Source organism: Pteropus alecto, unplaced genomic scaffold, assembly GCF_000325575.1.
Source record: "Pteropus alecto unplaced genomic scaffold, ASM32557v1 scaffold191, whole genome shotgun sequence".
Classification (NCBI taxonomy): Eukaryota; Metazoa; Chordata; class Mammalia; order Chiroptera; family Pteropodidae; genus Pteropus; species Pteropus alecto.
In genome coordinates this window covers 1,333,964-1,345,630 of record NW_006434181.1, presented here as the reverse complement: position 1 = coordinate 1,345,630, position 11,667 = coordinate 1,333,964, and the positions used below count along the sequence as shown (strand labels likewise).

At 42.2% G+C, this 11,667-nt stretch overlaps 1 protein-coding gene across 3 annotated transcripts in view; it reads left to right on the top strand.

The window, feature by feature from the left end:
- Positions 1–6: 6 nt before the first annotated feature.
- RAB43 (RAB43, member RAS oncogene family) overlaps positions 7–11,667 on the top strand; it is a 46,283-nt gene continuing 34,622 nt past the window's right edge. For 2 of the 3 annotated variants that reach the window (XM_015587142.2, XM_006909048.3), the window contains exon 1: positions 7–265. In XM_015587142.2, coding sequence (XP_015442628.1) covers positions 62–265 — 204 coding nt within the window. In that variant the 5' untranslated portion in view covers positions 7–61. The remainder of the gene's footprint in view (positions 266–11,667) is intronic. The other variant, XR_003045482.1, reaches the window with a different exon arrangement.

The following is an 11,667-nucleotide window of genomic DNA, read 5'->3' as shown; positions in this document are numbered from 1 at the left end:
CTTCCGTGAGCCCAGGCCGCCCTCAACGTCCCGTGCGGCGGCCCGTGGCTGCCGCGCTGCCATGGCTGGGCCGGGCCCGGGCCCCGGGGACCCAGACGAGCAGTATGATTTTCTGTTCAAGCTGGTGCTGGTGGGCGACGCGAGCGTGGGCAAGACGTGCGTGGTGCAGCGCTTCAAGACCGGCGCCTTCTCTGAGCGCCAAAGCAGCACCATCGGCGTCGACTTCACCATGAAGACGCTGGAGATCCAGGGCAAGCGGGTCAAGGTGGGAGGCGTGGCCTGACTCTCCCCGCCGCTGCGCAGCGGGGGCACCAGGGGCGGCCGGGTCCCCTAGAAGGTTCTCCCTTAGCGGGGGTGAGGGCCACAGCTGGCGTCCACGATTGTCCTGAGGTGTCTGGCAAACCCCTTTCGCTTCTCCTTTCCTTCTTCCTGTCGGAACAGACCTGGCCTTTGGGGTCTGGGCCAAGTTCGGTCCGCAAAGCGCCGGCCTTAGGGAGTGAGTGCGTGCGTGCGTGCGTGCGTGCGTGCGTGTGTGTGTGTGTGTGTATGTATATGTATGTGTGTTGGGGGCTAGTGTGAGGGGGAGGCCCTGCCCTCGTGAGCTCACACCCTGGGGGACTTTGCTCCAAAATAACTTCGCCAATGTAAGGCAGTAAAGCGCCTGGCTGTGCCGACCCTTCCCCACCGCGGTCGAAGACCCCAGCTTTGCCCTCGGTGGGGAACCCAGCCAGAAAACTACACCCGCCCCACGACTAGAGCGATCAGGAAGTAGTTGCGTCTAGGACCAGAAGGCCAAAACTTTTTGTCAGAATTTCCGGCCTGGCCACGCCTCCCTGCAGTCTCTTTGTGAACCTGGTGGTGGAACTTTACTCGACTAGGGCCAGCATTGGGTCCCCTCCCCCAGCTGGAGTTTAATAGAAACTGAAAACTTCACAGATACCGGAAGGTAGGGAACAGGACCACTCTTTGACAGTGGCTCGGAATAGAAACAGCAGGATGTAGTTGCCACAGTCTTCTGGCAATGGTTTGATAAATATTTGTAATTGATGAATCAGAATTTCTTAACCTGGGTGTCAGCCCTCTCAAACAGAGGAGACCGAAGCCAGGACTGAGCATTGTTCTTGCTCAGTAACTTAACTGCACTGTACAGAAATCCTTTTCCATTCTTTCATGGGTTTGAGTTCACATGATCTCCAGGACAATTCAAGAGCACTGGGCAGGGGCAGTACAGGGTAAATGTTATCTCTGTGTTTTCAATAAGTTGATCCCTGATGCCGCAGATCTCTGCCTCCTTGGTCTGCTGTAAGTCTGCTCATGGTTGCCTTTGGCCTGAATAATTAGCTCTTTGTTTCAGCAAAATTTGGGTGATTTCTCAGTGTTGCCTTTCTCCTGCCCCATCATGGAGAAAAAGTAAGCCAGCAGTCTTTACATGACCACAGTGCACCTAGAGTAGATGTGACTGTGGAAGCAGCAACTACCTGCCTGAAGGGTTATTTTATTTTATTTTCTGATCTCCTTGGGATACAAAAAAAAGAGCAAGATGTAGCGGGCAGCTTTGAATCATTATTTGGGACCACCCCTTCGGAGTAGGTGGTGAGGGAAGAGCAATGTAATGGGTGGGATGTATCCATGGGTGAGTTTGTACCCTTTGATGATGCCGGCAGCCACAGAGAAAGTGGAGTATTAAAATATGGGCATAAACAGCAGTGTGTTCTTGCAAGCTGTCAGCCTGCTCTCACTCCAGTGTTTGTGGTGACCCATGCTAACGGTGGTCAAGGAGGGGGAAGGGTGTTCTTGTTTACCTGGCAAGATAACAACCTGTGCCCCTTTGGAGCCCAGGGTGTACTGTGTACCCAAGCACAGGTTATGCAATGTAAAACAGGCAGTTCATTATTTCTTTTCCTTACTATCACCTCCAGATTGTTCTTAGGAGACAAGCAGGTGGGACTAGGAAAGGGAGAAGAGTGGGTATGGTAAAGCTTTTAATAGTTACAATCATTGCCCTTCTTGAGAGTCTGTTGTGTGCCAGCTGTTTTATTGTGTTCTTATTATTAACCCCTTCTTATATAGGACGGACTTGCCCCAGAACACACATCTAGTAAGTGACAGAAGTGGGAATTTTTCTTCCAGTTTTTCTGACTCTAAAGCATTGAGGTTTTTCTTCCTAAACCAGACCATTTCTTAGAATCTGATTGTTTGGAGTAGCAAAGCTCTTGGCAATTATTTACCTCCTCACTTTGCAGTCAGAGAAATCTGTAGCTCAGTGCTCTGAATTAAAACTGAGCAACAGTTGATAGGGGACAGACAGTCTCTCAAGTCAGGATTTGGGGGCTCTACTGACTCATCAGGAGCAAATCATTTTCCTCTCTCCGAGTCTGTTTTCTCATGTGTAAAATTCCTCTGCTATATCTTCCAGCAGTGTAATTTTTTTAAAATAAGGTTATTGAGGTTTAATTTACACACAGTAAACTTCACCCATTTTTAGATAAAGAGGTCTATGAACTTGGACAAATTTATACAGTCCTATAACCACCATCACCATTAGGTATAGAATATGTCCGTTAACCCAAAAAGTTCCCTTGTATCCCTTCGTGTCATTGCCCTACCTTCACCCCAGCTCCTGGCAACCACTGATCTATTTTCTGTCCCTATAGTTTCAACAATGTGATTTTAACTGGAACCTTTGATGAACCAGACTTTTTTGTTGTTTCTGCAACAATAAAATTCCACGTCAGGGATTTAGTTTAGAACCTTTCCAGGATCTGTCCAAGATCCAACAAGCATCCAGTGTGATCTCCTAAACTTACTTTCCCTGTAATGCTGGCATTTGTTAAAGCTTGAGGATCCTTAGATGTAGATTACTTCGTAGTTTTCCAGCTCCTCTGAGCTCCAGTGCTTGGGAGTATGGTAGGATGAAAGGGGAAGGCCAAAAGGCCACAGGTTCAGAAGAGCCTTAATTAGCTTCTCATGCACCCAGAACAATACTACTTTTATCTAGTTTTATATTGAAGTTCCACTTGTTTTTATTTGACCAGGGAGTTCGGCTGCTAAAAAATAAAGTGTGAAACATCACAGATCTAATTAAATTCCTTTATTTCTATAGTCACTTCCCATTACAACCAGAATAATATCCAAACTCCTTAGCAAACCCTTGCCTGTCTTGCTGACTTTCTCTCCCTTTGTCCCTCACTCACTACTCTTCAGCCCCTTCTGTCCTTCAAACACACTTGCCTCAGCCCCTTTGTATTTTTGCCCCTGTCTGTCATATTCTGTCCCAAAGGGATCTGTCCCTAGAGCCCCATGTAACTACTGCTTCATCATTTGGCTTCCAATGAGAATCCCACCTCTTAAGAGAGGCCTTCCATGGCCTCTCAGACCCTCCTTCCCATTACAGGATAATTCAAGTGTAAGTTTATAGCACTTACTAGAACTTGAAATTATTTTGTTTATTTGGTTTCCTCTTGTACAGTGTCAGTTCCTTGAAAGCTCAGGGATCCAGTCTATCTTGCATATCAGTGAATTTTCGCACCTATATCGGTGTCAGACAAATGGTGTTAAGTACATGTCTGTTAATTGATTTTTATTTATAGAGGGGAAGCCGAGGCCAAAATAAGTGAAGTGACCAACCTGCCCAAGGCCATACATGAGGCCGTGGCAAACTAGAACTTAAACCCAGGGTCAGCTTGGCTTCTAAGCCCGGTACCCAGTTTTACACTTGACTACCATTCTGAGTTCCTCTGAGTTCTAATGATGACCCTGAGATTCTGCAAGTTAATTAATCTAGTAAAAGTGCAGTTGTAGCCACTGCTCTTTGAGAGAAGAATGTGGACTTGGCATTTTATAGATGTTCAACAGTAAGGATTAAAAACTCAGTGAATTTCAGGGTGTTTGTCAGCTAACAGAACATCTAGCCAGTCCCAAACAGCTCATGTAGCCTGTTCTACTGGTTAGTAGGCCTTTGTATGTAGTGATGAGTTCCTGTGCCCTATCCCATGTGGATTTCTTCTTCTCTAACTATGCACACTGAACTTCAAGAGTGCTGCTAATCTTTCAAATTATAGAGTCTCTGAGCAGGAATACTGGATTAGGAGTCTAAAGGTCTGGATCTTATGTTCAACCCCACCACAACTGTAGCCAACTCCTTTTCCCTTCTTGGAGCCCCTGGCTTTCTCATTTGTGGAATGGGTCTAATGATCTTTATTCTCCCTGCTTCTTAGGTTGTTGGAAAACTATGGACATGCTTAAAATAGATTAAATTCCCTTTATATATTTTTAAATACATAATTCATCCACATGGTTTAGAACTTCAAAATTTCAAAGACATGAAAGGGCATTCAGTAAACAAATCTCCTTTCTGTGTTTGTCCCCCAAGCCACCCAGTGCCCTCTAAGAAGAGGCAGTAAGTGTTAACTCATTTCTTATCTGCCCTGAAAGTGCTGTTGTAAATAAAACCAAGGAGTCATAAATATAAGGAATTGTTTTATTATTGCTGTTGTTACCATTTTCCTTCCTAAATTAAACAGATTATTTCTTAACCTGCCCTCTCCCACTCCTCCCCGACCTCCCTGTCTGCCAGGAAATCTCAGCAGGTTCTAAATCCTTAAAATATTCTGACTGTTCCTCTACTCACTCTTATCTGGGACAACACAAAGGCCTGTTATGTAAACTTGTTTTTGCCGATCACTGGGGACATTGGCCTTAAGATTACACAGAAGTTCACCTTATAAAATTGTACCCCATTTATTCAGCTTTCTCTCAGGTTCATTATCCCCTTTTTGGGGCTGCTGCCACAGAAGTAAAGTCTATGCCCTTAGGCCTAGGCCTCCCAAATTTAGGACCTTCACCCTTGACTTTCAAACTTCCCTTGGCGCTAAAGTCATCTTTGTTTTATGGCATTTCCAAAAGGGACAGGATAAAAGGAACCAGCTTCTTTTAAAAGTTTACATCCTCAGGCCTTCCAATCAGGGGTCCACAAGCCTGCATCTGCAAGCCTGTCAGGGGAGGGCTCAATAAAGGAACAGTGTCCTCTGCCAGCACTTCTGTCTAGGAGAAAGCTGCCCCTCCAGCCTTCACCCTGAAGCCAGACAACTCAGTTCCTTTCCATATGTTCCTGGCACCTTTCGAGCTGTTGCCTCAGCACTGGAGCTCAGAACAAGTGAGTCCATCACCAAATAAGTCCACATGCAGGCCCCTTAAGAAGAAAGTCTGCGGCTCCCTCAGCCCTCCGTCTCACTCAGCCACAATCTCCACTGGTTTTCACAGCCAGAAGTTGTGGGGACTTCTCTTCGCAGTACTGGAACCCTAGGCTGGGGAACTTGTAGTGGGGCCAGGATCCCTCACTCTTCCAGGGGAACTTCTGCAGCCAAGATATTTTTCCTGATTCTCAACCACTACACACAGGTGTGGGACCAGCCTGTTTCACATCTCCACCCCTCTTACCAGTCTCAAGGTGTCTTCTTCTTTGTGTTGCCAGTTGTAGGATTTCTGTTCAACTAGACTTCAGGTGACTCCCAATGGTGGCTATTTTGGAGTTTAGTTTTAATTTTGATGTGGTTGTGAGAGGAGGCACAGCATTTACCTATTCTGCCATCTTGACTGGAAGCCTCCTGTCAATTTTGATCAGAGATAGTAAAAGAAGAGTTAGATAAGAGAGAAGTTCTAGGTCCTGCTAGTTGTCTGAAGAAATCTATTCTTGAGACCATTGACAACCATCCTTACTGCAAAACAACAGTCTTCAGGCAGCATGTGTAGTGGAAAGACAGTGGAAATGGGACCAGTGTTAGAGCCAAACAGCACCAGGTTAAAATCCTAGTTTTACCACATGGCCTTGGGCACATGACGTCACCACTTCTAATCTGCTTCACCTGCAAATACCCTAGCTTTAAGGACCTGAGGTATAGTGGGAACTGACATTAGCATGGAATCACCTGAGAGAGATTGTGTTGTGGGGAATCAGGAAGTGTGGGGCTGCCCAACTGGCTTTGTTCAGGTTACTTCGCTGATCTCTTATCAGTGAAATGAAGAAAAGATTCCCTGTCTTACCTATCCATATAGGGTTTCTGTGTAAAAAAAAGGCAAGAGCCTGGCCCCTGGGGCAGATCTGGGCAGAGATTCCACACTGGTTAGGGGATCACAGTGGGACAAGTCACACAAGGCCTTTAGCACCTTGCCTGGTCCGCATTACAGCTCAGTGTCGACATGTCTGTCTCCTTTACTCACTTTTATCTCTTTAGTCTTTAATCTCTTTTGGAATTTCTTCATTTTCCATTGACCTTTTTGTAGTGTTGTTACGTCTATGGTAGGCCCTTGCTGAGGCCTAATGCTGAATGTGGTTTTCTTTCGATGCTTTGAGTGTAAGGAAATAATAGAGTTGAGTAGTAATAGGGCAGCCCTTCCTCTTTCAGGTACTGCATCTTCTGTTTTCACCATTATTCTCATACATTGTTCCACTTGATCCTCACAGTGGCCCTGTGAGAGAGACCCTCATTTTACAGAGGGAGAAATAAAGGCCTGTGTGTAGCAAGTCTGAACCAGAACCTAGCCTTCTAGCTCCTAGTCTGGTGCTTTTTCCTCATTGCTGTATTATGCCCTCTATCACTACCAACATACACATACATGTATGCACACACACATACACACACACACGTTTGAAAAGGTCTGGGACAAATTTAATATGTAGACCATCATATATCACTTGTATTTTACATTTTGGTGAACAGTGTTATATGAAAATCCTAATGCCAAGTGCTTATTAAATAAATCCTTATGAATTGGGAGAAATAGTACATATGGCCAGTGAGAACAAAAGAAAAGCTCATTATCTAGAATGACCTACAAAATGCTGCTTTATTGAACATATAGTAACAGAAGCCAAGCAAGTGCTATTAGATAGAGGGCTTCTCTAACCTGCTTCGATGAATTAATAAATAAGGACCACTTATCATTAATAACTCCTGTCTTTATACCATTACAAATATGTCTTCCCCTAATCTCACTTGCAGTGCTTGGCCTTGCAAACCTCCCTTTTCTGGATTAGAAAAGGCAGACTTAATCCTAGGTAAGGTGTGTGAGCATTATTAGTTCTTAGAGGTTTTCACACACGTTCATAGTGATACCATCCCAAATATGAAGTGTAGCTAAAAAGTATAATGGCTGATTTTTAAAAAATGACAACCTAGAAATTAAATGTGTAAGTAGGTGCTGTCCCTTTAAAACTAGTCTCCATTCAAGAGTGTATAAGTATTTCCCAAAAGTTTATAATCAGCTATGATGATCCCTACTCAAAATCTTCAGAACCTGCAACTCTTTCTTTAGGCAGGTCTTTCAGAGGTAGATTTGATGACTAATAGCAGAAGGCCACTAGAGACTACCACAGTGTTAGCAGGTCCAAAATGAGGTTTAACCATAAAATCACAATTCTAGTTCACATTAGGCCAGGTGGCTTGCCCAAGGACCGTGAGGGCAATTGCTGTATCTTTTGGGCAGTGACAGGTCATTGGAGTAAGTGTGCTGCCTCCTGATGTGACTACTTTTTAAGGAGACAAGGTTTATTTTGAGTTGGGAGGCCTAAAAAGTTGGTCTCTAGCTCTCAGCTAATAGTGGGTCATTTCCCCTCCCTATGTCAGTTATCTTGTTTGTGACATGAGGATATTGGACTATGCTATCTTTGAAGGATTCATCATTCACTGAAAAAAAAATTCCTTGTAATTTCAAGCCAGGTAATCCACACCCCTGCCATTTTTATGCCTGTGTACAAATCAGATATTTTTAAAATTAAAATATTCTATTTACATTTTCCAGTGAGAAACTTTGACTTTTTTTGTTTTAACTTGTTTTTTACTCTTGGGTTTTAACTCTGTAATGGATACACATATAGTGGGTTGTTTCATGATGAAAAACATGGATCACAGCTCTCAGAATAAACTTCACTTTGCTAGCTATCTGTCATGTTTACATTATAGATGAACTACATAGAAAAAAATCAATTTTATTATTGAAATCACAAGGTAAATACCTCAATATAAACTGACTGTACAGTTTTCTTTGAGTTATTTTCTCCAGAATAAGCCCTTGACAAGTATTGGCTGAATGAACAAGCAAGTGAGCAAGAGCGAAGGGAGAGGCACATCTGGATAGGAAAGTGTCAGTGGATCTGTAAGCACTGCTTCAAGAGTGGGATTCATGCAAAAGTTGGAGGGTACCTGAGCACAGAGCAGGAAATGAATGTGAGGTGAAAAGAGGGACCTTGTGGAAACTCGGGTTTCCCTGATACTGGAAAGGAGAGTGGTAATAGATGGAAGGCCCTGGTGTGTTAAGATGCTTTGGGGCAGTTTGCTCTGCATGTGTATACATGTATGTATATGTCAACAGATTATTATTTTGCTTTACATAAGTCGGCCTTACCTGATTATCCTGCCTAATGTAGCACTTTACCAAGTTCTCTTTTTAAAAAAATCTTTATTGAGATATAATCCATTACCATAAATTTCCCCATTTAAAGTATACAGTTCAGTGAGTATGTATGTATGTATGTATGTATGTATGTATGTATGTATGTATGTATGTATGTATGTATGTATGTATGTATGTATGTATGTATATACTCACCAAGTTGTGCAGCTGTCACCACAATTATCTCAGGATGTTTCCATCACCCCAAAAAGAACCTTGTACCGGTTAGCAGTCACTCACATTCCACCCTCTCCCCAGCCCCTGGCAACCATTTGTCTACCTTCGCTCTCTACAATGTTGCCAACTCGACATTACATATAAACTGAACCACACAATATTAGAGGTTTTCTTGTGTCTAGCTTTTTTTTTTTTACTCCAAGCATGATGTTTTCAAGGTCTGAGTTACTTTCTTTCCTTTCCTTGTTTTGCTTTGTTTCTAATTCCCAGGACTTACCACCACCCTAAGTCACCCTTGCTTATTTGTTTTCAGGCCTGAGAAGGAATGTGATCTCTGCCTGTGGGCCCACACCTAAACCTGTGCCTTCCCTGTTTGTTGTTGATGAATGACTGAAGCACTCTGCCCTCACTGTTCAGTGACTGACTTTTTCCACGTAACAAAGTATATTTTAGTATTTATTGGATTAATTAGTTGTTTCTCTTTCTTGTCACCTCTAGTAATTTGGAAATATTTATATGCTACTTCTACTTATGTTGTTAAATTTTAAATGCATATTTAAACTTATATTTTTCTATCTACAGTCTATAATTAATATCTATTTTTTTGACCTGAAGAAGACAAGAACCCTGGCATGCTTTTTCTCCCTCCTCATTGCCTCCATCCCTACAACTTCCACATTAAAATCATCTAGGATTTGAATTCCAAATCATTATTAATTTTTTGACATTTTGCATCAATAGTTAGACTTAATTCTAAGTTTTATTTATGGTTTACTTTACTTCTTTGATTCATTTTCGTTTTGTCTGAATTGTTTCTCAAGTGCAAGTCTATAATTGATCAACTTGCAGTAACCACATATCCAAAATTAACTTTATTCCCCTCTCCTCCTTAAATGTTAGCTTGGCTAGATATAGAAATCTACTTAGAAAATAATTTCCTCAGAACTGTGGTGATATTGCACTACTTTAAAGCACCCAATGCTGCTGATATAAAGTCTAAGTCTAGCTAAGTTATTGTTTGTTTGAAGTCAACTTACTTTGTCTTTTCGTAAGCATTTAGGTTTTTTTTTTAAAAAATGATTTCTGATGTTCTGAAATCTTACCATAGTGTGCCTAAGTTGTGGGATATTTTTCGTCCTGCTCTGAACTCAGTATGTATAATCAATGTAAAAATGCCTATATTTTAATTGCACAGGACAGAAGCTAGAACCTAAGTTCTATCCTCAACATCTCTTACTTTTACCTCCATCCTGAAGCTTGTTCTGTTGTGCTTTGTTCTGGACAACCCCTGGGCTCCGCCTTCCAGCTCACTGATTTACTTTTTAGCCGTATCTCTTCTAATAGTCATTTCATCTTTTGGTTTCTTTATTTTGACAATGACATTTTTCATTTCCAAGATCTCCAGTTGGTTCTCTTTCATATCAGTAATATTTTTATTGGGAGGATATTATTCATACTTTTATTTTTCACAACTTTTCACTATGAAAAATTTCAAACATCTAGAAAAGTTGAAAGAATAACGCAGTGAACCCCATTCATACTCCACCTAGATTCAACAGCTGTTCATGTTTTGCTGTATTTGCTTAATCTTTCTATGTATGTAATAGAAATATTTTTATTTCAAAGTAAGTTTCAGATATCATGATATTTCACCCCTGGATACATCAACATACAACTTTTAAGAATAAGCATAATACCCCTATCACATCTAAGCAAATCAGTATTCCTATAATAGCATCTACTATCTAGTCCATTTTTAAATTTCTCCAGCTTTCTCCAGAATATGTTCTATAGTGTTTTTCCCCTTGAACCAGAGTCCAGTATGGGGTTAGTCCAGAACAGTGCCTCACTTTTTTTTTAACGTCATTGTCTTGTTGTTTTTATTGTCACTTAAGAATCACTTTCTGGATTTGTCTCATGGTTTCCTCGTGGTGTCTTTTCATTTGTTCGTTTATCTCTTATATTGCCTGTAGAGGCCTAATTAGACTTGGGTAGAATGGTTTTGGTGAGAATGACTTATTGGTAATGTTGTATACTCCACATGGCATCACAGCAGACGGCATGTGATGCCAGGTTATCCCACTGGTAGTGATGCCAAGCTTAGTCACTTGGTTAGGGTAGTGACCACCAGATTTCTCCATTTATATTTATTGTTAAAGATTCCTCTTTGTTCTGTTAACTTCGTTTCTTGGGCTATCATTTAAGAACCATAGCCTTGAGCTGGCCTTTTCTGTCTGGAGCAGTGGGCAAGTTGAAAAGAGAATCATGCCTAAGACTTGGAAGGTGCTCTGTTGAATTTAATTACAGTTGTTGGCTAGAAGTTACCATATGACACCCTGAGGCATACACTACATGTCAGGGAGATTATTAAATGGCAACAAGTTCACAGTTTATGCATCTATTCAGTAACTATTCTTTCCCAGGCATTGTTGTAAGCACTGATGAAAAAAAAAAAGATAAATAAGATACAGCACACATCTGGTTGGGGGAACAGATGTGTAAATAAATAGCATGCAGTGCTATTAATGCTGTTTCTGTAGTGACTGTAATTTCTGAACCAAGAATTGGAACATATGGCCTGACAAGTACATGTGTGTTTATTGTGGTGACAGAAGGACTGAGTATTTAAAACTAGGACTGTTCCATCAAAGCAGGGCCCTGTGGTTGCCATGGCTGTTGTAGGGATGTGTGCTCAATGTTGCAGGGGCACAGAGGAGACAGCAGTCTGCTCTCCCCAGGGTCATAGAGGTAGTGAGGTTTGAGCCTGACCCTAAAAGATAAGTGAGTTTTCCAATGGGGAAAGACAGAAAGGGCTTTGCTACCAACATCATATCTGTACAAAGCCATGGAGGTGTGAAAGACAGCATCTGTGTGTTTGTCCAGTCCGGCGTACTTGGAATATGGGGTTAGTGAGCCCATGGGCAGAGGTTAGGACCAGCGTTCTGATCATACTAGTAAGTATGTCAACTGTGTCCTAAGGAAGCACACTGGTCAGCTTTGTCTGGGAGACCCACTGTTTGTCTCTGAGGGTTGACATGG